The 13,215-nt window shown below is 39.8% G+C and overlaps 1 protein-coding gene across 2 annotated transcripts in view; it reads left to right on the top strand.

The window, feature by feature from the left end:
- Positions 1–13,215, top strand: part of ascc3 (activating signal cointegrator 1 complex subunit 3) — a 35,236-nt gene that overhangs the window by 7,821 nt on the left and 14,200 nt on the right. For both annotated transcript variants that reach the window (XM_058053268.2, XM_078790856.1), the window contains 13 exons: positions 918–1,058; positions 2,370–2,534; positions 2,968–3,144; positions 3,281–3,352; positions 4,199–4,333; positions 9,900–10,091; positions 10,306–10,530; positions 10,744–10,863; positions 10,977–11,141; positions 11,514–11,600; positions 12,091–12,267; positions 12,503–12,728; positions 12,824–12,978. In XM_058053268.2, the coding sequence (XP_057909251.2) occupies positions 918–1,058; positions 2,370–2,534; positions 2,968–3,144; positions 3,281–3,352; positions 4,199–4,333; positions 9,900–10,091; positions 10,306–10,530; positions 10,744–10,863; positions 10,977–11,141; positions 11,514–11,600; positions 12,091–12,267; positions 12,503–12,728; positions 12,824–12,978 (2,037 nt within the window). The remainder of the gene's footprint in view (positions 1–917; positions 1,059–2,369; positions 2,535–2,967; positions 3,145–3,280; positions 3,353–4,198; positions 4,334–9,899; positions 10,092–10,305; positions 10,531–10,743; positions 10,864–10,976; positions 11,142–11,513; positions 11,601–12,090; positions 12,268–12,502; positions 12,729–12,823; positions 12,979–13,215) is intronic.

Below are 13,215 nucleotides of genomic sequence, written 5' to 3'. Positions count from 1 at the left end.
ACTCAGCTTTGCAGGGTGAAGAGCCTGGATTTGCCAGCAGTAAATTTATTTGTTTGTGCTGATAACCTGGAAACAAATGATCATAGTGAAGTTTATCACCAGGATTATACAAGTTAGGGTTGGGCGATATTTTTTTATGTACCGGTATACCGGTATCAATTCTTCCAGTGATAAGAAAATGATAAACGTAAAGAAGTTGATGACTGCAAGCCACGGCGGATATATAAGATGAATGAAACGCTGTCACCGTGAGGAGAAGGAATGTTTGTGTGTGGAAGTATTTACTCGGCAGACCAGTCAGTCCTGGTACAAAATCATTATAAAAACCGAACAATCCTCCTGACCAAATTGGCGATAAACGCCATGATTGAATCTCCTCTTACAGAGCGTCTAAGTAATGTATTTAACTATATGGCTTAAGGTTTGTAGCTTTTTGTACAAGACTGCTGAATTTCAATTTAATATCTCAGTGGTACATCCTAAAAATATTGTAAAATATGCTAAGGTCCGGGCGGCACGGCGGTCGAGTGGTTAGGGCGCAGACCTCACAGCTAGGAGAACAGGGTCAATTCCACCCTTGGCCATCTCTGTGTGGAGTTTGCATGTTCTCCCCGTGCATTCCTCCCAAATTCCAAAAACATGCTAGGTTAATTGCCGACTCCAAATTGTCCATAGGTATGAATGTGAGTGTGAATGGTTGTTTGTCTATATGTGCCCTGTGATTGGCTGGCGACCAGTCCAGGGTGTACCCCGCCTTTCGCCCAAAGACAGCTTGGATAGGCTCCAGCACCCCCTGCGACCCTCGTGAGGAAAAATGAATGAATGAATGAATGAATGACCTGTCCATTAACCCTTACCACTCTTACCACATTCAACTTGAACTTCCAACATCCCTCTCTTTGTTTTTGTGGCTGCAGATTGTGTATGTCGCTCCAATGAAGGCCTTGGCAGCTGAAATGACTAACTATTTCAGTAAACGACTGGAGCCACTGGGCATCACCGTCAAAGAACTCACTGGTGACATGCAGTTAACCAAAGGGGAGATCCTGCGAACACAGGTATAGTATATATATATATATATATATGCATTCGCTTAAACTGCCCATGGAGCCGAACATATCTGTTAATCTCATCATTATTCATCCACTTCACAGATGTGGCATATCAACATTACACAAATGAAACAGCATACACTTCGGTTGGCCACAATAAAAGGCCACTCCTAAATGTACAGTTTTGCAAACCAGCGTTTTTATCCACCTCAAACTTGTTTCAGGACCCACCTCCAAACGCCACTTCATTATCGGAAACTTTGGCATTGGTTAAACACCAGAATACAACATTCACATTCACACAAATAGCAGTTGTGTTCATATACCTAAAATAAAACCTCTTAAGCCTGGTATGTGCTTCTGCATATTATCACACAGGTGAAGACAAACACAACAATACCATTTTCCTGCATAAGCCATTAGATGTTCCCATACAAAGTAAACCACCTTCACCCTGTCTCCTTGACTAATGGTTCCCATGGAAACTGAGTTTGGAGGGATGCAGTCCAGTGCATGCCAGTGTGTGGGTGGCTTCCTGGGACTACCAGGCTCGCTTCCTTTTCTGTCCAAAGAGGAAATACTAGTTAATGGCATTCAAGACAGTTTCTGTATAAAAATGTATAATGTAAATTTGAGGTCAAGTCACAAAGCGGTGAAATATGAACATCAAAATGTATTTTTCCCGCCTGCTTGATTAGAGACCAACTTTATAAGGAATACCGTGGCTGAAATTGCATGAGATGAAAATGTATGAAAACAAGGTCAAAAGCAATGACTACAAATACAACACTGAATTTGTAGTCTCAAGGTTCACTGTCTTTGTAAATACATCACTTGTCAGGGAGCAGAATGTGGGTGAATGTCTACTTTTTTGATTTATTTAGAATAAATGCTCACACCGTGTATGAGATCAAAGACATTTGAAGTGGCAGAAAAACATTTTTGTCTACTGTTCAGTCTGAAAAGTCATGAAAAACGACTAGCTGTTTGTCAGTGATTTCCATTCAGCTGCACAGATCAAAGTAATCCAGCACCCTGTGAAATTGATCAACAATTTAGGGAAAAATGCCATTTCATTTTTATCATACATGAATATAATTGCCACTTACTCTATTTGTAATATGCACTGTATCATGCATACAAACCTGTATAGATAAAGTGACAAAGTAGTCGGTATGTCTATAGCAGTTATAATACGGCCTAATTATGGATACAAAATGGTGGCTTTTTCCCCACAAACAACGAAAAACCTGCAAATATGTGGTCATTCTCACGTAATCTGCCATGTAAGATAACATATTTCACATACGTCTCCAGATGTTAGTGACGACTCCAGAGAAGTGGGACGTTGTAACCAGAAAGAGCGTTGGAGACATTGCACTCTCTCAGATCGTGCGCCTGCTGATCTTGGATGAAGTTCACCTTCTTCATGAAGATCGAGGACCGGTATTGGAGAGCCTTGTGGCCCGGACCATCAGACAAGTATAGAACTGATTTCTTTTTAATCTTTCCAAATAAAACAGACTATACAAATACCCTATTTAGTACTTTTGACATATATTTGAAAAAATATCTGACTGGATTGTGGGGTCCAGATCATCGAATTGGTCAGTTTCAATTAAACGATAACCGATCTGATTGCATGAGAGGAGGACTGAATGATTTGGGAAAATAACCAAATTGCATTTTCTAATGATCTTTTCCCCCTCCAAAAATGTAATGAATATTTTGGTATCACCAACAATATTAGACAGAACGAACACATAGCATATCCGTAAATCCGACTCCTTTATGATATCAATAATCAATCAATATATTAAATAATTGAATGATTTGGTCACACTTTGTTTATAGTGTCTGCCATTAATACATTTATTTTAAGTGTAAATCTTTTTTACCTTTTTTTCTCGGACAGGTAGAGTCCACTCAGAGCATGATAAGGATCCTGGGATTGTCAGCCACTCTTCCCAACTATCAAGATGTAGCCACCTTCTTGCATGTCAATCCATATATTGGACTCTTCTTCTTCGACAGCCGTTTCAGACCGGTACCACTGGGACAGACGTTTGTTGGTGTTAAAGCTACCAACAAGGTAAAATAACAATGAATGTAGAATATTGTACATGTCATTGCATGATTTACATTTTTGTAACTTTTTGGGGATAAACTTACATTTGACATATGAAAGTGTATGTTATTCCAATTACTTTTTTTTTTACTCTACCTAGATCCAGCAAATGCACGACATGGAGGAGGTGTGCTATAACAAAGTTATTGAGCAAGTGAAAGCTGGTCATCAGGTATTTCATCAATGTTACATTTTCAAACAGGTTGTGCGTATATGTTGAATATCATATTCCAATAATAGTTATCTAATGGTGGCCGCACATTATGCTATTTTGTGCTTATTTGTCATTATGTAAAGACATACAAAGTCTGAATTCAGCAGTTCTAATAACCCATAGAGAAAATACATTTAGAATACAGTTCAACTGACAAATATTAATACTAAGGGTTGCGGGGGGTGCTGGAGCCTATCCTAGCTATCTTAGTGTGAGAGGCGGGGTACACCCAGGACTGGTCGCCAGCCAATCACAGGGCACATATAGACAAACAACCATTCACACTCACATTCATACCTATGGACAATTTGGAGTCGCTAATTAACCTAGCATGTTTTTGGAATGTGGGAAGAAGCCGTAGTACCCGGAAAAAAATACACGCCTGCATGGGGAGAACATGAGAAATGCCCGAAAGTGGAATCAAACTCAGGTCTGCTAGCTGTGTGGCCTGTGCGGTAACCGCTCAACCACCGTGCAGCCCCAAATTTCAGCTTCCTTTATAGATTTTCAATGGGATTAATGGAATGTGGGAGGAAACCCACTTAAAAACCCACGCATGCAAACTCCACACAGAGATGGCCGAGGGTGGGATTGAACTCGGGTCTCCTAGCTGTGAGGTCTGCGCGCCAACCACTCGGCCACTTTTTTTATGTTATTGTTTTTTTTTTTCATCATAACTTGAGGTTTGCCTCCTCTGTCTGCACGTCACTGCTTTATTACTGTTTCACAGATTTCCGTTCTGATGTAATCACCAAACTAGACAGGTGTCTTTTTAAAAAATATGGCTCTAATTCACTTCCTCAGGTGATGGTTTTTGTTCATGCTCGCAATGCCACAGTGAGGACAGCCATGGGGCTAATCGAGATGGCAAAGAACCGTGGAGAAACAAGCTTCTTTCAACCAGACCAGGGTCCAGACTACGGCCAGTGTGAAAAACAGGTACAAAGCACATCAGTAGAAAGCAGAAAAAAAAATGCATGAATCATGTCTCTCTACATGTACACTTTAGTGTGTGTGTGTGTGTGTGTGTGTGTGTGTGTGTGTGTGTGTGTATGCGGTACAGCAGAAAGAGTGATTGCGGTGGGGTAATTAATGGTCCCTGCTCTGTGAGAGTACACAGAGTTGGAGCTGTACTCCCACAGAGGATGGTCAGTCAGACTCCAATTCCCATATTTAAATCACTTGCAGAAGAAGCCAGAGTGATAAATTTAGTAACCTTTTTTCTTCATTCCCTGGGGCTGAGCCATGATTGATGTGCCTCTAATCCTCCCGCTATTTAAATGGGATATGTATACAAATCAGATCACTTTTCATGCTTTCCGAATCCGGAAATAGAGACAGGAGATTACGTTGGACGACTAAAAATGGTGCTTTGTGGCCTGGTTAGTCTTGGAAACTGATTTTTTTTTTTTTTAAAGAATTGTTCCAGCTGCTCTTGAAACACAAGCTCAGAAATGTCTATAGGTGTTTTATATGCACTAAGTTTCCATTAATTCACTCAAAGCTCATCGTAATGAGTATTATCCACTCCATTAGTCTTTGGGTGTTTGCCGGTCTCGCAAGCTGTCGTGAAGGAAAGGGCATCAGGGCGATTCCACTCTAAGCCCACACAGAGATAATGCACTGCTTATTTGCACTTTGGAAATTGCCCAACATTAATATTTATAGGTATTTTAATCTCCAATATGCATATGCAGTGAATTAAATCACCTCTGAGGTCAGTCAAATAAATTAGTTTGTTTATCCAGCTTTTAAAAGACAGAAGTGATTCAACTATCATTTCTCTCGTCTTTTATTTAATAGGTTTGGGAGTTGGAAAAAGGCAGCCAGTCAAACTTGTTTCAGTTATCGCAGCTACAGAACTCAAATTGTTGCTGAAAAGAAGCGATTAAAGTAGTGAAAACACGCTAAAGTCATGCACATTTTAAAGGGATGGTTTGCATTTTTTGACGTGACATAGCATGCACATGTGATGTGATGAATCGATAAAGAAGATGGCTACCACCCGAAATTCACCATAATTCTAGAACAATGTTCTGTTTAGGCAGCGTTTAATATGGACTTTTGGGTTATACTATATCAGTGTAATGAATACAAAGTATCTCAGATTAATGGAATGAGTTTGTACATAATTACACTGCGATATTGTAGCTTTGAGCTGAGAATATATTTACTGTTGTTTACATATTGCCATATCATCTCCATGGAGTTTAGGAGACACCTTGTGGTGCCTTCTCACACCACATAAAGCTGCGTAGCCCTGTTTATAATACATCTATGCCTCACAAAGACAGTTGTAAATGTTTCAGAATAATTATATCAAATAAGAACTAAGCACAAATATCTTGTGTATATCATCTGTCATCTGATATGCATTGTCTTGCCTTGAAAGGAAGGTCTTCGTCTTCAAAAGTCTTGGATGCTGTGTTCTTCAGCTGTTCGGATTTAACTTAAGTTGCTTTGACAAGGTTCACTAATTCAGACAGACCGATGCATCTTATTGTGTATCCTCCTGGGAGTTCACAGTACTGCTACTACTATACAGACCTCATTCATATTTGTGGCTGCTTTTATTTGCTGCTATTTTTACCAATCTAGTCCACCACCTGTCCTTTCATGATATCAGATCCATGACAGCCTGTCAGCACGCTAAAAATGTCTCTCATGTACATTGATCAAGAACAATGCGTCACGGCTCTAAGAGAGAGAGATATGATACAGTTGACTGTCAGACCCGTATGGGGGGAAAAGAAAGAACTACCGAAAATAGAAATCCACCTTGGACAAACAGTTTTGGAGTCCTGTTATACTTCTGCGAGTAGTTTATCTGTACCAGTATCGTGCATGGAATTGTTTTGTTTCATTCACAACTTCCTGATAAAATACAGTGCAATTACTGAACTTAATACTACACCATTTTTCATCTATTTATCAATTCTTCTGCTATTTCTTACTACTACTCTGCCTATTTTTTTGCCTGCAATCGTGACATCGCCACATTTAATGTAATTTCATATTTTCTGTAACTATTTTCCCATTGAAAATGTATTTATTTGGCACCCCCTGCAGATGAAATATCATTACACATTTTACTTTACTGTAACATTTTGCTCTATTTTCAGGGTAGAGTGGCTGTTTTTGTCATTTTATTAACAACCAGAGGCTCGGACTCCACACCGCTAAAGAAAGACACTGCTGCTAACACAGTCAAATCTAGCTCACTGATGTCACATTATTATATTTAATACACATCCAATAATCAGATTACATTGTGGCGTAATTAGTTAAAATATATCTTATAGGCTGTATTGAGTAAGGTGGTCTGCACCAAAGACTGGTACGCACATGTATGCATTTGCATACATGCTTAACGCTGTTAAGTAAAAGGCAAATGAATAAACTAGCAACCAGTTTACATCATGAAACTAATTATTTCTCAACCAAATCTCTGTCTCCTAGGTTAAATACATTTGTGGAATCATGCTACCATTATGTATAGTTTCCACCGTACATGCTGACAAATTTATTCCACAAAGAGTTGTTGTCAATTCCGTGTCATTTTTGCTATTTTATAACACAAGTTGCATCTTTGGTCCATGCAGAGATATCACTTGAACTGAATGAGCCACCAGAGTTGGTCAGCTTATTTTCCCCTTTGTGTGGGTTAGAGTAGGAATGAATCCTCCCACACGCTTTTGACTACCATCCATTAACAGCCAGACACTCTGGGTCCCAAATTTCAACTATGAAGAGTTTCTAAATTAACTCAACAGCCAACAATTCAACAAAATAAATAAATTGCTTTGGTACTCGTGTCTGCACTGGCAGTGATGCAGTAAAATAGAAGCCATCATCAATTCCAATCCTCACTAAAAAAAAAAAAAAAAAGCTAAGGTATCATTTCACACAATTTGCTGTAATTTTACACGTTCAGATCTCAGCTTTGAAGTTATTGATGCCCTGCCCAAAACACTGACGCGTCCAATTCTCTAAAAAGGCTGCTTTCTGTCATTCACAAAGTACTCCTATTGAATCACAAATGTTCAAACGCTTTTTTTTTTCTATTTTATATTGAATTTCGCTCAGTCTACCCACATTTTCAGCGAGTAAATAAACCTCCAATCTTAGCTAAGATTCTCTGCACATTCGGAAGCGGGATCAACAATGACTAGAGCTGGCAGCTAGTTATCTGTGGACAGAGTGAGCTCAGCAGCAGAAGCATCAGCAAGTGGCAGGGTCTAATGGGATCTGATCAGGAGCTTAGGTCACTGCCATCTCAGATGTAGCCATGCTGCAGCAGACGTCCACGCAGACTCACCAAAGATTAGAAGCTAGAATGGAGTTTGGAACATACACTGACACATCAAAGCAAGGCATCTGCCACAGCATTTCAATTACCTACCTTCCCCACCTCACGGGGCTTTGTTGCACAAGCTTTGTTTGGAAGACTCCCACCACCTGGACACATTTTGCTTTGTTTTTCCACACACAAAGGCCTTGGGAAGCATTTGATTGAAGGGATTTTTGGGGGTGAAATTATTAGGCATCATGCTGGTTTTAGTGCTGTCATCAATTTGGAATTGAACGATTTACAGTACTAATGAACAAACACCTATCTTATATTGAAGCTGAAAATAAACTATAATTCATATCTATAGTATCAGTTAGTCTCTCTGTTTGTACACATCGGTATATGCTTTATATGGACCTAATGTTTTAGTTTGTAATTATTAGGAGATGGACAAAAGAACACAGCAATATTCCCCCCCGGTGGTCAAAACTAAAGGTTGCAGGCAGCAGTCGAGTCTCACTCTTGAACAAAATTCTAAAACCAGTTGAAACATTCCAGTTTATTGCAAACAAGCATTGAAGTGGAATAGGCTGTGACCATAGCTCAAAAACCTGAAACACCCTCCCCAAAAGAGAAATACACTTTACAAAGAAGCACTCAATAATGAGTAGCTGCAACTTGCAACTAATCATCTCAAAAATTGGACAAAATTTTGAAAAAAGTCAAAACTATTTAACTGTACATGGATAAAAACAAAATCACTTTAACTATTGCACCCCATCTGTGCAAAACAACACCTTTAAAGAGGCTTAAGACAGTCAAAAGTGGTTATTCTAACTACACCAAAGCATGCTGGGTAATATGTAATCTGCTCATTCCAAATGCTGTCATGAGCATTTTGTCCCAACCTGAAAATAATTGATACAAAGTTGGGGGATGGAGTGGGTCATAATGTCCGATTCGGCCCACAACTGAAAGTAGGCTTTGTGTTTCCCATGTATTCGTATTGCTCTAAAACAGACATCAAATTAAATATGGGTTTGTCAAATGGTACAAAATAATATACTAAATAAATCAGGGGACAAAAGGAGGCTTGACATTTTAGACTTTAAGTGCTCTCAGCAACTTTGCTATTAAATTAACAATTTGTTTTTGACGATTTGTAAGATAACACATCAGAGTGTGTTTTAACCAAACCAGACTTTTCTTTAAACACCACAAGCACTCCACGTTTGTGTGCAAGGCCAACAGCTGCAGTCAGTAATGCCCCCCCACCCCCACCCCCACCCTCCTCTTACTGTGCAGAGCCCTGCTTGGCTTTGACCTTCTGTGAGATGCCCACTGAATGAGATAAAGCCCAATAATGAGGACTCCCATTGAACACAACCAGGTCACAACCTTGCTGTCAATTGAAGCTGCATTTCAATCTGTGTGTGTGTGTGTGTGTGTGTCTGTGGAAGTATGTGCACATCGGAGTGGTTTGTTAGTGGGAGGATTCAGTGTAAGTATACAACACACAGTTGCACTCGAAATTCAACCTCATTGGGAATTACATATACATAATTCAAAATGCAAATTTCTGATTCCGATGAACTCCATTTGGCAATTTTTGCTTATGAGATGTTTCAGGGCATTGAATGGATCGCAACGGAATTGCTCAGGTCTCGTTGCAACAAAGCCGCCAGAGGTCTATCAGTCTACGGACAATTGCATCTGCACTGTGAATGATAGCATACACTTACTATAGAAGTGGCATTTTATGATGCAGGATTGGGACAACACACTATAAACCTTGCAATGCACCTCGGTGTTGCCAACGTCACTCTCTCACGACTGATTGTGGCTGATTGACTTGAACAGCTGCTGAAGTGTCATTATTGTATAAACAAAAGCTGTAGTAATTCTGCATTTTATCAAACTTAATTAAGATTTGTCAGATCAAAACGATCAGAAATTCACGACTTCCCGGTGCGGTACTTTGAGCTACATGATACAACTACATATCAACATAAATGATTAGTAGTAGCAACTACAATGTTAACCAACATTTAAAGGCATCATGCTTAAGTCATGTCTGCAAAGTTATAAAACATTTCAAAATATGTCTTTTATTGTTTTGTGACTCAATATAGTGTATCGTCTGGTTTTATCTCATAACCTAGGTGTATTGTGACACCGCTGATAAGAACTAATTTCTTCTGCCACAAAATATAGATTCAGCGCTCCAGGAACAAGCAAATGAAGGAGATGTTTCCAGAAGGTTTTGGAATCCACCATGCTGGCATGTTGCGGTCTGACCGCAATTTAATGGAAAGCATGTTCTCCAGAGGATACCTCAAAGTGTTGGTCTGTACTGCCACTCTGGCCTGGGGAGTGAACCTGCCAGCTCATGCTGTTATCATCAAGGTGCATTTATATTTCAGTTCCTTTTTTTTTATTGCTTTTTCTTTCCGTGCCATATGTGGAGCAATTTTGATGAAGAAGCAGTCCGATGTGTATGTGTGGTACAGTATACTTTTACATCTACAATGGAAATTGTTAGCATTGTTGGTCTGTAAAACTTACTGAAAAATTGTGTATCTGCATATTGTATCTGTATTCTTGTCTTTTGTGGTACTAGGGCACACAAATTTATGATGCCAAGCGTGGTGCCCTGGTGGACCTGGGCATTCTAGATGTTATGCAGATCTTCGGCCGTGCAGGACGTCCACAGTTTGACAAGTATGGGGAGGGCACCATCATTACCACCCATGACAAGCTCAGCCATTACTTGACCCTGCTCACCCAGCAGAACCCCATTGAGAGTCAGTTTCTTGGCAGTCTGGCTGACAACCTTAATGCTGAGGTCAGTTATGGAGTGTCTTGGTTTTTTGTTTTGCTGCATCATTTCAATTCTTTTTTTTTTTTTTTTTTTGCTCTTTCAGAAGTTTCAGAAACAGCATTCAGTTCATTCTGGCTTTCTGTACCTTCTCCCATTGTCCATTAGATGGTGACAGAGACCAGCAATTAAAGTGACTTCCCTGATCTCTTTTTTTTTCTTCCCTCTATGCTGCTCCAGATTGCTTTGGGGACAGTCACCAATGTGGATGAGGGGGTAAAGTGGCTCAATTACACATACCTCTATGTGCGCATGAGGGCCAATCCACTGGCATATGGTATCAACTACAAGGCCCTCCAGGTGATTGATCTCACGCAATTCCCTACCAGTAATAGCAATCTCAACATAATTTTAATAGTCGTAATAGTTGTATTCATTTGGTGTATAAAGTAGTGTGTGTTTGTGTGTTTCAGATGGATCCCGGCTTAGAGCTATATAGGAAGGAGCTGGTGGTGGAGTCCGGCAGGAAGCTGGACAAAGCCAGGATGATCCGCTTTGAAGAGCGTACCGGCTATTTTGCCTCCACAGATTTGGGGAGGACATCCAGCCATTTTTACATCAAATACAACACTATAGAGGTACATAAAAGCAATTATTCATAAAAAAAAGGCTCGGAATTGTGCACTTCTTGTCTTTTACATATTTAATATCCTTTTTTCCTAAAGCAGTGTGACCATAAAGTAGGGATGAGCATTTAACTTCCTAATTTACTTGATTCACTTCAGTTCATTGAGTTAATTAACTGAATCAAATTGAGCTTAATATTTCAATTTAGATTTTAGTAGGATGGAAGAATGGAATTGTGGTTCAGCAGAATGACATTACAATTAAACACTTAATTGATTACACGTCACAGTTTTTTTTAATAGAAAAAGTATTTCAATTGAGTTATTTTATATCAATGTGGCTATTTTGTGTCATTAATATATCTTGTCTCTATATTTTTGAAGACTTTCAATGAACTTTTCAACTCTCAGCGAACCGAGGCCGACATCCTCAGTATTGTGTCCAAGGCTGAGGAATTTGAGCAGCTAAAGGTAAGTCAAAACTGTTGAATTTTTAACAATATTTAGAAATAATCAATATATTCAACAATAGAGAACATACAAATCTCTTATTTCTAAAATGACAAGGGCACATATAGATAAACATTCACACTCACATTCATACCAATGGACAATTAAGAGTCATCAATTAACATGCATTTTAGAATGTGGGCGGAAACCAGCGTACCCGGGGAAAACCCACGCATGCACCCACATATGAATAGGCAAACTCCACACACAGATGCCTAAGCGGAGAATCGAACCCTTGTCTTCCCGATCTCCTGACTTTGCGGCCTACAAGTGATAAAGAGTCAAAACTAATAATTCAAGTGATCATAGAAAAAAAAAGATTTTTAATGTAACGATTGTCACAGTTGTAAGACATTTGTCTTAAAGTTATGGGTTGTCTCTACTGTACCAACCTTAAAATGTCTCCGCAAAGTTTGGTCATGTGCTCTCATCTTTGGGAATGTGTTCGCAGGTTCGTGAGGAAGAGATGGAGGAGCTGGAACAGTTGCTCTGTAACTACTGCGAGCTGCCGGCGGCAGGCGGGGTGGAAAATGGCTACGGCAAGGTCAACATTCTTTTGCAGACGTACATAAGTCGAGGAGATGTGGACAACTTCTCCCTCATCTCAGACCTATCGTATGTGGCACAGGTAAGAAACTACGTCAGTTTCTTATATACTTAGAAGGTATAATACTCAAGAAATGTAACAGAGTGATCAAACACACTGGCATCGGTTGGTTGCTGCTGCACGCCGATGGGTTTTTGTCATCGGCTATGAAAGCATTCATTAACATATGCCAATCACATCGTCCGGTACTAATTGTTGGCAAGTCGATCAGAGCATCCCTTCTTACTTTGGTTTCTGATGATTGTCTCCTTTTCAGAATGCCGCTCGAATTGTCAGGGCATTGTTTGAGATTGCTCTAAGAAAACGCTGGCCAGCCATGACCCACCGACTGCTCACCCTCAGCAAAGTCATTGACAAGAGACTTTGGGGCTTTACTCACCCTCTTCGGCAATTCCCCAACTTGAGCCATGTTGTACTCAACCGACTGGAGGAGAAAAAGCTCACGGTTGACAAACTGAAAGAAATGAGGAAGGATGAAATTGGTACAGTACACATTTTTGTTTTATTTGATTATTTTAATATTACAATTTTCCAATTCATTTACTGCTACTACCACCGCTATATCTTTTATTTCCAGGCCACATGCTACATCATGTAAACATTGGGTTGACAGTCAAACAATGTGTCCACCAAATCCCATCCATCACAATGGAGGCCAGTATTCAACCAATCACACGGACTGTCCTGCGTGTCCGTCTTATTGTCACACCTGACTTCCGTTGGAATGACCAGGTAATTACTATTAGCGATGGGGAGTTCATTGGGAATTTGAATAATGGTCTACACAAACATAATCGGCCTGATTTTGAGCTTGATTCTTTGCAAGAAGATTCTTCTAAGTGACACATTCAGAGTAAAAAGTTATCAAATTAAGAGTCTCCGTACTATAATCGTGCATCAGCTTGGATGGTACAGGTAGGAATGGCCAAATCTGTGGCGGTCCAAATTAATCTGTGGCAGGCTGCTAAA

This window comes from Doryrhamphus excisus, linkage group LG5 (assembly GCF_037039965.1).
Source record: "Doryrhamphus excisus strain RoL-2023G ecotype Guam linkage group LG5, RoL_Dexc_Guam_v1.1, whole genome shotgun sequence".
Taxonomy (NCBI): Eukaryota; Metazoa; Chordata; class Actinopteri; order Syngnathiformes; family Syngnathidae; genus Doryrhamphus; species Doryrhamphus excisus.
This window is presented reverse-complemented; position numbering and strand designations above follow the sequence as displayed.